Here is an 18,176-nt window from a genome sequence, read left to right as displayed (position 1 = left end):
CATAGGCAACCAAGTACGTACAGGGAGACAGCAGCCGCCAGACCCCATCAAATACAGAACTCTACAATCCACAGGTGTCTAGCCGGCGAGCTATAAATAGCTTGCGCTCAAAGGCCAACAATTCTGCAGAGCCTGCTGTGAAGGGCGACGGTAGTCTCCCTGTCACACTAGTATACATACATGAGCAAACTGTCAAGGACTGCAGTCCTGTGTAGTCTCTCTAGATAGCTTCATCATGTACATTGTGAGATTTTATTGACAAAATAATTTCACAACTGTTTTCATGGGAAGGACGTAACTTGAAGAGGTTTGTAAATAAAGACAGTGCCAACAAATTCAAGTTAAGGAGAATTGAATTAGGCAGAGTTGCACAGATTCATAGCATCTCTCTGATAAATGTCAATTATCAATGAGTTATCATTTCAGATTATTTTGAAAAAAACCCACATCAAAACTCTTCATTCTTACTAACCTTTGCTTAGCATTAGGCCTAAAAAATAAATAGGTGTGGTTACGGTAACCCGACCTACCCTATTTTTAGGGGCCGACCCTATAACTTTTTATTACATTTGTCCAAAAAACCCAAAAAAAACCAGTGCAGAAAACGCAATGAAAGCGAAATCGCCCGAGTCGCACACTTATTTCCCTGTCAAGTAGGTTTAATTTGTACACATTAGAAAAAAAAGTAAAAAAAAAGAAAGTGATTGCCTATATACCTTCCTACCCTATTTTTTTTGGCTATGTTACCGTAACCACACCTATTTTTTTTTTGTTTGGCCTTAGCATAGCATATTAATAAAGACACGAGCCAACAAATTCAAGGTTAGGAGAATTGAAAGGCAAGTTACACAGATTCATCACATTTCTCTGATAAAAAGTCAATTATGAACAGTATCATATCAGAGTATTTAAAAAAAAACACACATTCAAATTAATCCTTCATTCTTGCTTACCTTTGCTTAGCATTTGCTGTCCCCGGGTTTAGCTCTGACCTATCATTTGGACTCTGGGGAGGAGAGCTGAAACGCAATGACATGTTCTCAATGTCAATGCCCCAGAATACACTCCACCCTTGACAATGATACAGGCGATACAGGTGACAGTTGTGAAGATGAAATGAGAATCTCTAGATCTACTCCACATTTTGTTCCAGTAAACTGAAACGCAATGACATGCTCTATATGTCAATGACACAGAAAACACTCCACCCTTGACATATGATACAGGCGACAGTTGAGAAGATGAAATGTGGATCTGATCGAGATCTACTCCACATTTTTTCCTGTAAAATGATACCTCAGCTTGAAAAATGCTGATTCATGGGAACATGATACTTCACATGAACGGATGAAAACGATGCATGAACTAATGAATTCAAGTGTGAACTTATGAATTCAAGCGACATAAAAAAAGTGTTATCATAATTAGAAAAGACAATGTGCTGTTCCTGTGCTAATGACTTATGATTTTTCGTTGAATTATGGTGGAATTCTTTTTAGTGTCTGTCCAGTGTCTGTCCATCTATAAAATGACTGGAGGCTGACTGCAGACAAGTTCATCGAATGAAAAGTAAAAACTAGTCACTCTTTTTTGAGAACACTTTTCTGCACACACACGCGCGCACATGCACGCACACACTGTACACACACACACATACACACATGACACACAACCTACCAGACAAAAAAAATTGATTGAGACGATAGACAGGTACAGAGAACACTTATTCTTAAATGCCATCATAAACCTGCATGGAAAATACAGAGAGAGAAAACTTAGAGGCTCAAACTCTCACACTAATTCCTCCATACTAGGTTCTCATGTGTGTAAGGCACAATGTAATCCCATGTAAATGACTATGTATGTACATTACCCACAGTATGACAAGAGCACTAAGAATAACCCTAGCTCTCAAAAGAGCAACGTCACAGTCCGGCATAACATCTGTCTTCTGCTGACAAGCAACCAGACACTTGTTATCCTACCAGAACAGCTCGGAGTGACAGACGATACAATGACTGTCTTTTCGTGATACATGCGCGACAGTTGTTAGTGCTGTAACCACTAAGGTATGACAGACAAAGGATATGATACATTGTCATCATTTTCACGAGTTTTCATTCACAAGCACCTGGGAAATAAATCTCATGTTCCCCGGGGAATAAATCCCCGGTTACCATAGTTGCAGGAAGCCCTATTACATGGATAATCAAAAGCAAACCCAATAGAAACGCTCGAGGATTCTTCGGCTCTTTTCATTGGCGTTTCCCCAGACCTAAACAGACGACACTGCTTCGCCAAGTTCCAAATACGAACTGGCGAACTGGCAAATGTAAACAAAAAACAAAACTACCTCATCAAAGGTCATACATTTATGCTTTATCGCAAACAAATGAAACCTATCGATATGTTTTATCTTCTCACAAAGTCATATGATACACGCACTCCATGACTTTGTGAGAAGATAAAACATATCGATAAACTAAGCGCAAATAAAAAAATAATAATAAAAAAAGCAAAGAACATAGCAACAAGAAATGAAGACATCTGACAAAGCCGAGCAAGCAGAATGACAAGTCTAATGAAAAACAGAGAGGCAATGAGAAACAAGATCGCGATTATCTTTCCTTCGCGGCACGACGCAAATCGTTTGTGTCCTTTGACCCAATTCGTGCAGTGCTGCACGATGCAAATCTTCTGTGACCTTTGACTCAACGTAGCTTCAATATTCGATTACTAATATTTACCACTGAAAACCGAGTCGTGGAATACTGAGAGGGGCAGGGTGGTAGGGCGATGGTGAAATGTAATGAAGAGACACGTGTAGCAATAAGAGATAACCGATTCTGCAATAACACAAGCAAGAACAATAAACCCAACACTGACCTATATGAATATTTAATCAATAATATGATCGTCTGCGTTGCAGGTGTGCAAGTGAAGGGTTGGGGGGGGGGTAACTTGATCATTTATTTGTGTGTGTCAGTGTTTGTGTTCATGGACTGATTGTGAGGGAGGGGGGGGGGTGGGGTGGGGTGTGTTTCAGGTTTTGGTGTGGGTATGAAACGAGCAAAACAATACCCACACCACAAAATCTTGGAAGCAAAAAACACTCGCCGTCGCATCATTTTGTCCGCACAATATTATATGCACCAACAACCGGAAAGAAAGGTGACAATGGAAAAACACTCATCTTTGCTTCCTGCGATTCCTTGCCCCCGACTCGAACGTCGCACGATAATCCACATAACAGATCTGTTATGAGATGGTCAACGCTGACTGTGCAAGCAAATCACCTCGTTTGAAATACGACAATCCCATCGCTCGAATGCAACATGTGGGCACTATCGTTTCAAAGGCGCTTACTGTTGGTTTCACACACCACTCTGTAGTCGGAACCTACAGAACTTCGCATCCTCAAACCTGACATACTTGTCTCAACATTTAAAACTCAAATCACACACAGTAAGTTGCTTTCGCACGCCAGCTTTGAACAACGTGCTGGGGCCCCGAACATGCATTATAATAACAGAACTCGCGTTTCAAACCATGGCTCCCTGTGTTGATTTTTCACTTAATGTTGAACCACCAAAATGATGACAAAAACGATGTTTGATGGTTTGTTGCCAGACCAGCTTTTTTGTCGGTCCTCGGGGGGCATATCGACTTTTGTTTCATATTTATTGACCGCGGCCTTCGGCCTTGGTCAATAAATATGAAACAAAAGACGATATGCTCCCCCTCGGACCGACAAAAAAGCTGGTCTGTCAACAACCCATCAAACATCTTATAATATCCGCTACCCCAGTCCCACCGACCCCCATCAAATCATCTATTAGCCAACCCCCCCCCCCCCCACCCCCCCATTTTCCTCAGTTGCTAGATAATTTACATCACAGAAAGCACCCCAAAAAACACATAATCAGCTGACCAACTCCATCTAAGCATCTATTATCGCCCCCTCCCCCCCCCCCCCCCCCCCCCCCTCAGTGGCTAAAAAAACTGACATCTCAGAAAGCAAATACCACACACACAAAATCAGCTGAGACTTTCTTTCTTTATTTGGTGTTTAACATCGTTTTCAACCACGAAGGTTATATCGCGACGGGGGAAGGGGGGAGATGGGATAGAGCCACTTGTCAATTGTTTCTTGTTCACAAAAGCACTAATCAAAAATTTGCTCCAGGGGCTTGCAACGTAGTACAATATATTAGCTTACTGGGAGAATGCAAGTTTCCAGTACAAAGGACTTAACATTTCTTACATACTGCTTGACTAAAATCTTTACAAAAATTGACTATATTCTATGAAACACTTAACAAGGGTAAAAGGAGAAACAGAATCCGTTTGTCGCCTCTTACGACATGCTGGGGAGCATCGGGCAAATTCTTTCTCGTCCCAACCAATATGGGACTCCCCATAACCCGCGGGGGGTATCAGCTGAGACAAGATGAAACCAAAGCTGTACCTCTAATGCCTGAAATGTGAAAGTGCGATGTAATTTCACACTATCGTCAGACTGCCTGGAATTTGATATTATTTCCTTTCTCTCAACAAAACTGCAAACTCAGCTGAGCAACAAAAAGTAAACGCCTCAGTCAAATTATGAGAAAAAATATACCCCCCTTCCCCCCCCCCCCCCCCCTCCCCCCAGCACAGACATGTGTAACCAAGCTCCTTCTAATGACTAAGAAAGATGTAACCATTATCTCATTTCACACTACATACATGTATATCACATCACACTGGTGGAATTAATATCCTTAGCACACATCCAAACTGCAAACTCAGCTGATAGTTAAACAGATTATACCCACTGCTCTGACAAAAATCAGCCTTTTGTTTGGTAATTCAGCAGCCTTCAGTTTCAGTAAACCACAAATATCCATAATAAACCTTTACAAATACCTGCATCAGCCTGTACTGAATTCTCCCTCATACTGAGCAGTCATCACCAGCCAGAATAAAATGAATGTCCATGAGTCATGCAAACCATACAACTTCTGCCTTACATACTGCACCAACTCCAGAATGTATTCACAATGGCTGTCAGAATATTACTCACGGATAACAATTAATGTTTCAAGCAATGATTCTGTTACTTATGACAGGTGAATTTCCTCTTTTGAGACCCTTCGTGATAGGACTCCCTCTACTGTAAAACCTCGTTTTCCCAGACACCTTCTTCATAGTGTCCATAAATTGACCTTGGCTGGCATTACATAAGATTCTGTCTCTTTTTAGACCTACATTTCTCAGAGGCACACTGACCTTCTCGCAAAAAAAGATTGACTCATCATCTCAGATATGCCCCGGCTTTTCCATGGGATAAGACCATCCCTCCACTTGGTCACATACCAAACAATGAACAGCCTGGCGGCAGATGCTCTCTGTTCCAAAGGAAAGTTTTGATGATTTAATGTTGTAAAGACCGGCACGGTTGGCCTAGTGGTAAGGCGTCCGCCCTGTGATCGGGAGGTCGTGGGTTCGAACCCCGGCCGGGTCATACCTAAGACTTTAAAATTGGCAATCTAGTGGCTGCTCCGCCTGGCGTCTGGCATTATGGGGTTAGCGCTATGACTGGTTGGTCCGGTGTCAGAATAATGTGACTGGGTGAGACATGAAGCCTGTGCTGCGACTTCTGTCTTGTGTGTGGCGCACGTTATATGTCAAAGCAGCACCGCCCTGATATGGCCCTTCGTGGTCGGCTGGGCGTTAAGCAAACAAACAAACAAACAAATGTTGTAAAGCAACCAGTGGCTTTTTAAGAAATTAATTCATTGGAAAAAATCCCACTGCATACGGAGACCTGACCCAGGCAGATCATTTTTGATAATAATATGTGACCAAGCGGATAGATGATCTTATCCCATGTAACAGCCTGGCCAGATGTGAGACGGTAAGTTGAACTTTCTTTCTTTATTTGGTGTTTAACGTCGTTTTCAACCACGAAGGGTTATATCGCGACGGGGAAAGGGGGAAGATGGGATAGAGCCACTTGTCAATTGTTTCTTGTTCACAAAAGCACTAATAAAAAATTTGCTCCAGGGGCTTGCAACGTAGTACAATATATTACCTTACTCGGAGAATGCAAGTTTCCAGTACAAAGGACTTAACATTTCTTACATACTGCTTGACTAAAATCTTTACAAAAATGGACTATATTCTATACAAGAAACACTTAACAAGGGTAAAAGGAGAAACAGAATCCGCTAGTCGCCTCTTACTGGGGAGCATCGGGTGAATTCTTCCCCCTAACCCGCGGGGGGTTTAAGTAAGTTCAACTGTTTTCACGAGAAGGAGTCATGTGCCTTTAAGATCTAAAATCTGAGAAATTTATGTAGCTCTGAAAAGAGACAGAGTCTTGTAAGGCCAAAAAAGAAAATAGGTCTGTTTACGGTAACCCGACCGACCCTAGTTTTTAGGCCCGACCCTAATCTTTTTTTTGTATCGTCTGAAAAAAGAAAAAAAACGCATCCAAAATAGAGCTGTTTGCGCTCAAACAGGAGACGACAGAAGGGAGGTAAGCTCAAAGTACTGTTTATAGTTATGTTGGGCAAAAACAGGGATTGAGAAGAAATGAACTGTGAAACATCATAGAGAGGGGAGAAAAAAAAGAGAAAAAAAAGCCGACCTACCGACCCTATTTTTGGCTCACGTAAGTGTAGCCTATGCGATCGTAACTTTGTCTGTCTGTGCGTGCGTTTGTGCGTGTGTGCGTGTGTGCGTGTGTGTGTATGTCTGTGGTAGAAACTTTAACATTTCCGAGTCTATGTGTGAGTGGTTATCCAAGACTATGGATAAAGCTCGCATAAGATTACGTCACGGTCAAAAGTGTTTGACGTCAATTAATGCATCATGACGGCATGCCTCCCTGTAGTCTTTCTCTCTCGCGTGGTGTGTGTGGTCTCGGTCATTGTTATTTTGAGCGGGCCGAGACTATTTGGCAGTCGTGTCCCTCTAAGTAGGCTACATGCAGACACAGACAGATCTAGATCTAGTGTCTCTCTTTCTTGCACAGTGTCACCTAAGCTTACTGTGTGTGTGGGTGTGTATGTGTGACGGAGTGATTGAGTTTGTGTTACTGTTTGTCTATTTCTTACGTGAGCCTTGAAGGCTTCGCCTCTTGTTTCACCCTATGTTACCGTAAACAGACCTTTTTTTGTTTGTTGGCCTAATGGCATAGCTGCCAACTTTTCCCAGATAAAAATAGGGAGGAATGAGCGTCTCGGCGCTTTGCGCCGAGCCGACGGCGCGAAACGCCTAGAATGCTAGGGGGGAAATGTTTTGAAAAAAAGGATGCAAAATGGTGCAATCTGGTGTATTCTGAGGATTATAATTGCCAGTTTCTGTAAATGCCCACCAAGGTCAATGTAGCGACACTATGAAGAAAGCGTCCGGTTTTACAGTGGAGGTACGTCAGTCTCATCGTGAAGGGTCTCAAAAGAGAAAATTCACCCGACATAAGTCAGAAACATTACTTGAACATTAATTGTTATCTGTGAGTAATATTCTGACAGCCATTGTGAATTAATACATTCTGGAGTGGGTGAGTATTTAAGGCAGAAGTTCTATGGTTTGCATGACACATGGACATTAATTTTATTCAGTCTCCTTACCACCGTTGAACAGTTTAGTCATGAAGGGTCACAAAAGAGGAAATTCGTGAGAAAGGGTGTGCCTTAAAAGTAGGGGCATTTCTGCATTCTTATTTTCACCTACCTGGGAGGGAGAGGAGGGTTCTCCTCGGACACTGGCCGGCCCGTCACAGGGTGACTGAAAGTTGTCTGTTGGTTTTTGTGACTGAAAAAACAAACAAATGAAAAGAAAAATTAAATTAAAAAAAATATGAAGAGAGTTATATCTTGCAGAGAGGATTGAAATATCATGTTTCGGAAACTTTTCTTTCCATCAAGATTTCAATAAAATATGCAGTCAGGAGAGAGAAATCAATACATAACATCACAAAGACCCGCGCTTACCTGTAATATCTATGCAAACATAACAAATGTGAGATTTACAGTTCATGACTTTTTGTTAAAGAACAACTATTATGAAATATCTTAATAGATATAAGGGTTGTGTCCTTTGAATAACTGTGTCAGCATGTACTCGGATTTATTATATTGATGATTATATTTTTAGATATGATTTTAGGGAATTCATTTATCTTTATCCATGCAACCTGTGATTACTCCTGTCAAATTGGTGCTAAAAGAACAACCAGTCCGTTTTGAACTGTCTGGTTGGTATACACACGTAAATAGGCCCAGTGAAATTGAACACTTTATCTGTACATATTTATTATGATATATGCGTGTGGAAGGAGTGTGAAGTTTTATGCATACACCATAACAAAATCCTGTGCTTTGCATTTGGTAAATAAACTGTTTGACTTGACTTTGACTTTGATTTCATGAAACACAACTATATTTGAAAGTATCTCTAATCTGCCCATCATCCAATTTTCACTTTTTGTTTGTTTGTTAAAGAGCTGGCAAAATGATGATAAAGAATTCTTTCTTTTGCAAACTGCTGAATTCCTGCACATGCATTTTTCACATATTATAACAAGATCACTTGATAACATTTAATTATTACCTACACAAGCGATAAATACCTGTTATCTTGCATCATATCTGGTACAAGTTTCACAGTCCAAAGTGCTCACAGTATATACTCAACACCCTAACGCTTCAAATAACACAATTAGTGTGAGCTGTTGATAATGCAGCATCAATTAACATACAACTGCTGATGACTATAAGCAGCGCAAACATTGAAAAGTTATACAACTGACATTTCACTGGCAATAAGCCAAACAGACCATATATGCCTGGGAGGCAGAACAATAAGACTATGCAGTGTCTGCCAGGGGGGTTGTTTTGCTGGGGAACACTCAGAGTAGATCTCACACAGTGTCATGATACCATCTGACAATCACACAGCCAGAGGGAGTTATTTTGAACACAAAGTCACCCATGCAGAATGAAGATTGCAAGCAATAGTTTACTAGTATTGTAGGTGGCCAGAGATGACTCTCTCACTCTCTCTCTGTCTCTTTCTCTCTCTGTCTTTATCAAGTTTTTTTTTATCTTCCTCCTCTCTTTTCCTCTCTCCCTCTCTCTCTCTCTTTCTCTCTCTTTCTCTCTCTCTCTCACACACACACACACACAAAGACACACGCACATGGACACACACAGAGCCCCCCCCCCCCCCCATCCCATTCCTAACTTTGCATCCAGTGGTCTGCGTTGTATTACATGAATACTAAATGAGGTCTGTGACCTTAATTGGCTTAAAAGGCTTACCTCATTCTCCATTTGCCCGAGGGACACTTGACTAATGACTCTTACTGCAGCAAGTGTTCTGGATCACTTACTTCTTAAAGTCAAATTTTCTCCCAGTACAATTTTGATTGATAATTAATGTTAGTGGTAAAAAATTACATTACAGACTACAGTGTAAAGCCACTTTTTAGACCATCACCCCCCCCCCCCTCATACTGTTGTAATAAAAGTATAATCATATAAATTGTCAATAAATACTAGTGTCACATGATCAAACGAAAGCACCTCGTTGGATAGGACAAATGCGGTAAATCTGTTCACAGCCTCTAGGGGTGCACTAACAAACTCCATTTTGTATTCATATGCCTGTGCTCCTATTTTCGTATAGTGCAATGTAGCTTATCAATATCATCTCCAAAAGGATCTACATAATATGCTGGTTTCCACAGGAAATGAAGGCACCTAGTTCTCAACAGCTAGGGTATCAGCAGCTTTAAATTCAACCCCCCAAGTCACATTCTCCCCCTCCCACTTATTTTCCTCATGTGTCACATTCCTAACTGCTCGGTGTGCGGTAAAACCACTTCCAGTGGAAGATGTAGTTAAAGGCACAGTATCCTACTTCCTATGTAGACAGTCCTGGACAGTCGTGTACCTTTTCCTGTTTATCACAAAAAATGTGTCCATTCTTTTACCTGAGATAAAAACATCCTTGAACTTGGATGGACAACCATGTCACACCATCCCCCTCCTCCTCTCTCCTACCCAACAAAATAAGCACCTGCCTCACATCCCAAACCAATTACCCCCCCTCCTTCCCCTCCCCTCCATTCCCGCAAACACTGCCACACACTGCCCCCAGGCCATCCCAGTGGGTCTCTTTTGAACAGGACAGGTGACACTGTGAAGATTAATCTCCCAGGTACTCAAATGTAGGTCATCTTAACCAACCCCTCTCTGCTTCCTCTTCCCCTTGGTGGTTTTACTCTGCTGCTGTCCTTCCCCAGAACATTGTAAGTCAAGTCAAGTCAATATTTAGGGTTACAGAGGTTGCAGAAAACGTGGGTCTATACGTTTACTTAGAGTGTCTGAGCCTCAGGTACATGTAGATGCACTGAGCTGTTGTGTAAGTGTGTTTGTTTGCTTGTTCGTTCATGGGCTGAAACTCCCACAGCTTTTACGTGTATGACCGTTTTTACCTGAAGTGTAGGCCTACATGTTGATGTACTCACACATGTATTTGAGTGCTGAGCACTGTTCTTAGCTGTGGTACGCTGTTAGTGTTATGGATGGTTTCACAAGGATCTATTTGCTATCTTCGAGTCTAAGCCTCAGGCTTACAGTAAGGTCCCCCGCTCCCCTCGGACAGATGGAGCTGCACACACACACACTGTGCGCACGCACGCACACTCTCTCCCTCCCTTTCTCTCTTCCTCTCTCCCTCCCCCCCCCTCTCTCTCTCTCCCTCTCCCCTCCTCTCTCTCCCCCTCGCTCTCTCTCTCTCTGGTTACAAATTGTAAAACGGTGCCGCCGCACTCCTACCCCCCTCCTCCCCACTCCCGCTGTGGGCACGGACATATTGAACTAGAGACAGGCACACACCAAACATACAAACACATACACATACACACACACACAATCACACAGCCAGCGGAAGTTATTATGAACACAAAGTCACGCACGTAGAAAAAAAGATTGCCAGCAATAATAGCATTTGTGGCTGAGATCTCTCTCTCTCTCTCTCTCTCTCTCTCTCTCTCTCTCTCTCTCTCTCTCTCTCTCTCTCTCTCTCTCTCTCACACACACACACACACACACACACAAACACAAACAGACGTACGCACACACAGATATACACACACTCACACACACACCAAACACACCAAACACACACTCAAAATATCTACCATACTCACTCAATGAAGAAGGTCACCCCTTCTGGCGTGAAGTCCTGCTCCCACCCATTGGGCAAACCTGCAACACAAAGTAAACTCAACACAATACCATTCGCGCCGACGCCCTAGGACCAAAACAAGGTCAACCATCAACATCCACAGTACTGATGCAGATGCTCAACACTATTTGGTCATACGGTGGAACCCCCGCTCCTTGGGCGGGGATATAGCTCAGTTGGTAGCGCGCTGGATTTGTATTCAGTTGGCCACTGTCAGCGTGAGTTCGATCCCAGGTTCGGCGGAAATTTATTTCAGAGTCAACTTTGTGTGCAGACTCTCTTCGGTGTCCGAACCCTCCCCCCGTGTACACTACATTGGGTGTGCACGTTAAAGATCCCACGATTGACAAAAGGGTCTTTCCTGGCAAAATTGCCAGTTAATAATTGTCTACCTATACCCGTGTGACTTGGAATAATAGGCCGTGAAAGGTAAATATGCGCCGAAATGGCTGCAATCTACTGGCCGTATAAAATTTCATCTCACACGGCATCACTGCAGAGCGCCTAGAACTGTACCCACGGAATATGCGCGATATAAGCGTCATTGATTGATTGATTGATTCTCTAAGACCTCAAAAAATGGAGGTGAATTTACAGAGGTTATGGACAAAAAGTCTGAGAAAACACGGTCTTAAAAAGAGAAGGAGTCTTCTTCTTCTGCGTTCGTGGGCTGAAACTCCCACGTACACTCGTGGTTTTTTTTGCACGAGTGGAATTTTACGTGTATGACCGTTTTTTACCCCGCCATTTAGGCAGCCATACGCCGCTTTCGGAGGAAGCATGCTGGGTATTTTCGTGTTTCTATAACCCACCGAACTCTGACATGGATTACAGGATATTTTTCGTGCGCACTTGGTCTTGTGCTTGCGTGTACACACGGGGGTGTTCGGACACCGAGGAGAGTCTGCACACAAAGTTGACTCTGAGAAATAAATCTCTCGCCGAACGTGGGGACGAACTCACGCTGACAGCGGCCAACTGGATACAAATCCAGCGCGCTACCGACTGAGCTACATCCCCGCCCTGACTGAGCTACATCCCCGCCCTGACTGAGCTACATCCCCGCCCTGACTGAGCTACATCCCCGCCCTGACTGAGCAACATCCCCGCCCAGAAGGAGTCTTACATTGGGGAGTTTTAAAAGGGAGTTCTGCAGTATTCAGTCCTGCAGTCATTGAAAATCTTGCAGTCATTCTTCAAGCTTCTTTCAAAAATTAAAGGTACATTATTTTTCGTGTAAGCAAACATTATGTTCGCCGTCACAGACCTGCCCTGGGTTATTTAAAAAAAAAAAAATTTTTTTTAATAGGAGACAAGAGCATCATTCAACTGAAAGTACAGCACAAGCCAAAAATCCACAACCCGGCTGCTTCCTGTACAGACAGGGTGGCCGAGTGGTAACGACTGGGTGGCCGAGTGGTAACGACTGGGTGGCCGAGTGGTAACGACTGGGTGGCCGAGTGGTAACGACTGGGTGGCCGAGTGGTAACGACTGGGTGGCCGAGTGGTAACGACTGGGTGGGCGAGTGGTAACGACTGGGTGGCCGAGTGGTAACGACTGGGTGGCCGAGTGGTAACGACAGGGTGGCCGAGTGGTAACGACTGGGTGGCCGAGTGGTAACGCACTTGCGCTCGGAATCGAGAGGTTGCGAGTTCGACCCTGGGTCAGGGCGTTAGCAATTTTCTCCCCCTTTTCCTAACCTAAGTGGTGGGTTCAAGTGCTAGTCTTTCGGATGAGACGAAAAACCGAGGTCCCTTCCCGGTCGTGTACACTACATTGGGGTGTGCACGTTAAAGATCCTACGATTGACAAAAGAGTCTTTCCTGGCAAAATTGTATAGGCATAGATAAAAATGTCCACCAAAATACCCGTCTGACTTGGAATAATAGGCCGTGAAAAGTAGGATATGCGCCGAAATGGCTGCGATCTGCTGGCCGATGTGAATGCGTGATGTATTGTGTAAAAAAATTCCATCTCACACGGCATAAATAAATCCCTGCGCCTTGAATATGTGCGCGATATAAATTGCCTAAACAAAATCAATAAATAAAATAAATAAAAAATTAAAAAAATCCCTGCGCTTAGAACTGTACCCACGGAATACGCGCGATATAATCCTCATATTGATTGATTGATATTGATACAGTAGAACCCCCTTATAAGACCTCTAAAAATCTGAGAAAATCAGGTCTTAAAATGGAGGGAGTCTTACAAATGGAGGTAAATTTACAGAGGTTATGAAAAGAAAGTCTGAGAAAACAGTCTTTTTTTTTCTTCTTTTTTTTTGACCTCAGTTGCATGCAACAGTCTTAAAAGGGAGGGAGTCATGAATTAGGGGGTCTTAAAAGGGGGGTTCCACTGTACTGTATATTAACAAAAATGTATATAAATTAATGACACCTCTGTCAAACTGTGAAATTAATATTTAGCCCCCCAAAAATGCCAGCTTTGCACCAAAAGTAGCCAGGCTCTACATGATAATTATTTGGTAAAAGTATGATTGTGTGCAAGTGAAGGGGTGCTCTTATTCCATGTAAAAGTACCCAGCCAGGCCAGATCATTATGATCATTAAACAAGACGGTTTAAACGAAAAAATGAGGGTATCTTTAAAGGCTGCCATATTCGTAGCGTTCATTAATTAATTCATATTGTTTACATGTGCCAATAATGTTATAAAACTGTACCTAAGGGGATGTAATAACGATTGGCTGTTGCTTTCGAACACAGAAAAAATTATTTCAGTATTGCAAAGTGGTGTTGATAGTGTCGAATGTAAACAGAACAGTCTCAAACGCCATCTTTGGTTTAGAAAACGTCACGAAGTGACGTCAACGGTCTAAAAATAGCCCAAGTCCTGGAGAACTGTTGCTAAACAATGCAATAAAGAATTAATTATTTCTCGTAATTGGTAAGGACTTCAAACCTAAAACTTTGCAGGAAGCTTAATTTATACATCCCCGCAACGATGGGAAAAGCCCAGGAAGTAATTAAACTAATTAAATATGACTATGTCAGCCTTTAACTGCGAAGGCATGTACCCAAACCACACTCTAATCCTCTTCACTCAGAACAGTGTGCCTTCAAAGAACTCGAGTGTCAGAGGGGTATAAAAACAGAGCGGTATCTTCGAGTGTCAGAGGGGTATAAAAACAGAGCGGTATCTTCGAGTGTCAGAGGGGTATAAAAACAGAGCGGTATCTTCGAGTGTCAGAGGGGTATAAAAACAGAGCGGTATCTTCGAGTGTCAGAGGGGTATAAAAACAGAGCAGTATCTTCGAGTGTCAGAGGGGTATAAAAACAGAGCGGTATCTTCGCTTTTCACCTGTGAAGATCAAAGCAAACACAGGCTTACTCCAATGACGCAATAGAAAACCGCTCACATAATTGATTGTGTGTCAAATCTCTCTCTCTCTCTCTCTCTCTCTCTCTCTCTCTCTCTCTCTCTCTCTCTCTCTCTCTCTCTCTCTCTCTCTCTCTCTCTCTCTCTCAGCCAATTTATTATTAGTTTCAGTGTGACCGTGGTTAAAAGTCCTAAAGAAACAACCTCACACATGTTAACTGACAGTTTGAAAAAAGGTACTGCAGTCAGCAATGAAAACAGTGCCAAAGCAAATCAGCTTCTTTGCTCATATGTGTTTTGATTATAAAACTTCTCGTTAACATTTAACACCCCCCCCCCCCCCCCCCCCGTCAATCTGCTGGTAGAGAGAGACAGAAAGTGTGTTTGCATATTCACTGTCAATCTTGGACACGCGTAGGCGTGTTCAAAACATTGTGTGCAGTTGTCTGTTTAATGGTGGATTCTTTTTCACACAAAAGCAAAGTTCAATCGTCAACAAACGCTTCACATTCCTCCCTTTCACCCCCCCCCCCCCCTACCCCAAAGACACACACGATTACCCATTCCCCGAAATAACCAGGTACACAAGCCAGCGCCTACTAATCTCACCCCCATAAAGCCACCCTCTCCAACAATCTCCAATCTCCAATGTCGGGCTTCAGAGGCAAAGTCAAGTACACTGTCCCTCCCACTCCCTGTTACCCTCAAAACAAGAGACAGGGAGGGAGGGTCAAGTGGTTTCTAATCGCCCGAGAGAGAGAGAGAGAGAGAGAGAGAGAGAGAGAGAGAGAGGGAGAGAGAGAGTGAGGGGGAGAGAGAGAGAGAGGTGGGGAGAGAGAGAAAGAGAGAGGGAGAGAGAGAGGGAGAGAGAGAGAGAAGAGAGAAAAAGAGAGAGAGGGGGAGAGAGAGGGAGAGAGAGAGGGAGGGGGAGAGAGAGAGAGAGGGAGGGAGGGAGAGAGAGAGGGAGAGAAAAAGAGAGAGGGGAGAGAGAGAGAGAGGGAGAAAGAGACAGAGGTAGAGAGAGAGAGAGGGAGAGGGGGGAGGGGGAGAGAGGGAGTGAGGGAGAGAGAGGGAGAGAGGGAGAGAGGGAGAGAGAGAGAGGGAGGGGGAGAGAGAGGGACGGAGGGAGAGAGAGAGAGAGGGAGAAAAAAAGAGAGAGGGGGGAGAGAGAGAGAGAGAGAGACAGAGAGAGAGGTAGAGAGAGAGAGACAGAGACTATAGAGTATACAGACTGTATACTCTATAGTCTCTGAGAGAGAGAGGAGGAGGGGGAGAGAGGGAGTGAGGGAGAGAGGGAGGGAGAAAGAGAGGGAGACAGAGAGAGAGAGAGGTAGAGAGAGAGAGGGGGAGGGGGAGAGAGGGAGTGAGAGAGAGAGAGATGGAGAGAGAGAGGGAGAGAGAGGGAGGGGAGGGGAGGCATTGTAGTTTCCGCCAGAACAATCTCTGTACGCCTGATTTTTGCTGGAGGATGTGGCTATAACTTAAGTGCTGGCAGTAAATCTTCACAGGTCACACGGCACTGACTACAGTGGAAACCCCCTTTTAAGACCTCAAACAAATCTGAGAAAATCGGGTCTTAAAAAGGAGGGAGTCTTAAAGTGGGGATAAAGTTACAGAGGTTGTGAACACAAAAATCTGAGAAAACAGGGGCTTAGAAAGGATCCGGAGGGTATTATTTCAAAGTATGTCTAAAAAAATCAAAGGGGGGGGCCACTGTACGCCTGATGCTCGAATGTAGTCAGCAATACAAGTTACAACAGCTCTTATCCACCAAACGAAGGGGCTAAAAACGAAAATAAATAAATTTAAAAAGGGGGGAGGGGGGTGAGGGAAATAAACACAGGGGGAGACTGAAAACGAGGAAGTTCGATTGAATATTCCATTATCGCTATTATACTTCTGACACAATTCTCCGCAGTTATCAGCCACTGATCTGTTTGTACATGCAACAGCTGCTTTCAGTACACTTTGAAGTTGTGTGCGTGCAATATAAGCAGAATGGTTTACGTAAAACAGCATTGCTGGCTATATTTCATCTTCCGGAAGTTTAGTCCAAATGTTGCATATTGATGAGTGGGCTAGACATCATAATTATACAGAACTTTGAACGAAAAAAAAAACCCACTTGAAAATGTCCCCTATGTTGTTTATTTTACTCACACACGCATACTATTATTTACTCTGAACTGAACAGATGGAAGAACATTTCTCAAAACAAGCTGTTTTCAGCGCCTGGCGGGGATCTGACCAGAAAAGCGCACCAAGCAGGGTACATTCCCTGCACACATCCTGCATCATGTTATTCAAAACTAAAACCGCATCCTTCACAAAATTACAACATCGTAGCAAAAAGCTTCAGTCTAACCTCTAGACCGTAGTTTTACGCCCCTTTAGCTAAACTCAATAAACCTACGCCAACGGTAGTGACGGGGTGAATAGAAAGAACAGATCGCTGTCTCGTGTGTAGGAGTTGTTCTATAAAAACCCCAAAAAATCTAAACGTATAGATTGTAGAAATTCGAAACTGAAAGAAACAAGACTGCTGTCATTCCATAAACAAAACTTGTTCAGACGATTGTACAATCATTGATAAAAAAAATAAAAAAATTAAAAAAACTCTTTCAAGCGCCTGTTGTTTCCAGTAAATCATGGCTGATGAAAGTCAACCCCCTTTAGGGCATAGCAGAAACCCTCAGGCGGGTGGGCTTGTAAAGCGGGTAGGCTGGTCACAACAACACCTGTGTGTGTGTGTAATCTTTCATCTTAATGCCCACTGTGATCCTAACTGCCTACTGTCAATCTTCGCTTCTGGTCAAACATTACAGCCTAGCCTGGTCAGCAGAGGTGTCCACTAAGGATTGCGTCAGGTTCGCCGCTTGCATGACTTGTTTGAATTTTGAACGCACGACTTGGCGCAAGAAGACAGAGAACGAAGCTCAAAATATAAGTGCGGACATGCAGAAGGAAAATCAAACAAACAAAACAAAACAAAACGACAAACAAACAAACAAACAAACAAAACAAAACAAAACGACAAACAAACAAACAAACTTACAGAGTGAAACCTATAAACTCCCATTTACGGGGAGGGGGAGGGGGAGGGGGTAAATGAGGGGGAAAGACAGAAACACGTGGGACGAACAAAAGCTACATGGATAAATCAGAGAGAGGACCAAAAGGCCAGACGAGGACATCAAACAAATCACAAACTATACTGTTCAAAAAAAGAAACGCATAGTTGCTACTTGCCAAATTTGTTTTATTTTTCGAAAAAATTAACAGAAAATCCAATATTTAGATTATTTGTTTGAAATTTGGTATGGACACAGTTGAATGCACACACAGTTCATTTGCATCTTCAAATCAATCAGTCAATCAATACGATTGGGTGCCGAGGCTGTCAAGTCAGTAGGGGGTGTGACTGCCTTGAGCAGCAACAACTGCCCGGCACCTTCTGGGCATGGACTGGATCAGATGCCGGATATCTTGCTGTGGGATGGTGTCCCACTCCTCCTGAAGTGCCTGCAATAGATCGCGGTGATTTGCCGGCGCTTCTTCTCGCCTGCGCACACGTCTGTCCAATTCATCCC

At 43.3% G+C, this 18,176-nt stretch overlaps 1 protein-coding gene across 1 annotated transcript in view; it reads right to left on the bottom strand.

The window, feature by feature from the left end:
• The window catches only part of LOC138970754 (uncharacterized), an 85,193-nt gene that overhangs the window by 46,053 nt on the left and 20,964 nt on the right, over window positions 1–18,176 (bottom strand). The window contains exons 3-5 of the mRNA XM_070343251.1: window positions 11,207–11,264; window positions 7,723–7,803; window positions 954–1,019 (exon numbers count right to left, since the gene is read on the bottom strand). Of these exons, the coding sequence (XP_070199352.1) occupies window positions 954–1,019; window positions 7,723–7,803; window positions 11,207–11,264 (205 nt within the window). The remainder of the gene's footprint in view (window positions 1–953; window positions 1,020–7,722; window positions 7,804–11,206; window positions 11,265–18,176) is intronic.

This window comes from Littorina saxatilis, linkage group LG7 (genome assembly GCF_037325665.1).
Source record: "Littorina saxatilis isolate snail1 linkage group LG7, US_GU_Lsax_2.0, whole genome shotgun sequence".
Classification (NCBI taxonomy): domain Eukaryota; kingdom Metazoa; phylum Mollusca; class Gastropoda; order Littorinimorpha; family Littorinidae; genus Littorina; species Littorina saxatilis.
This window is presented reverse-complemented; position numbering and strand designations above follow the sequence as displayed.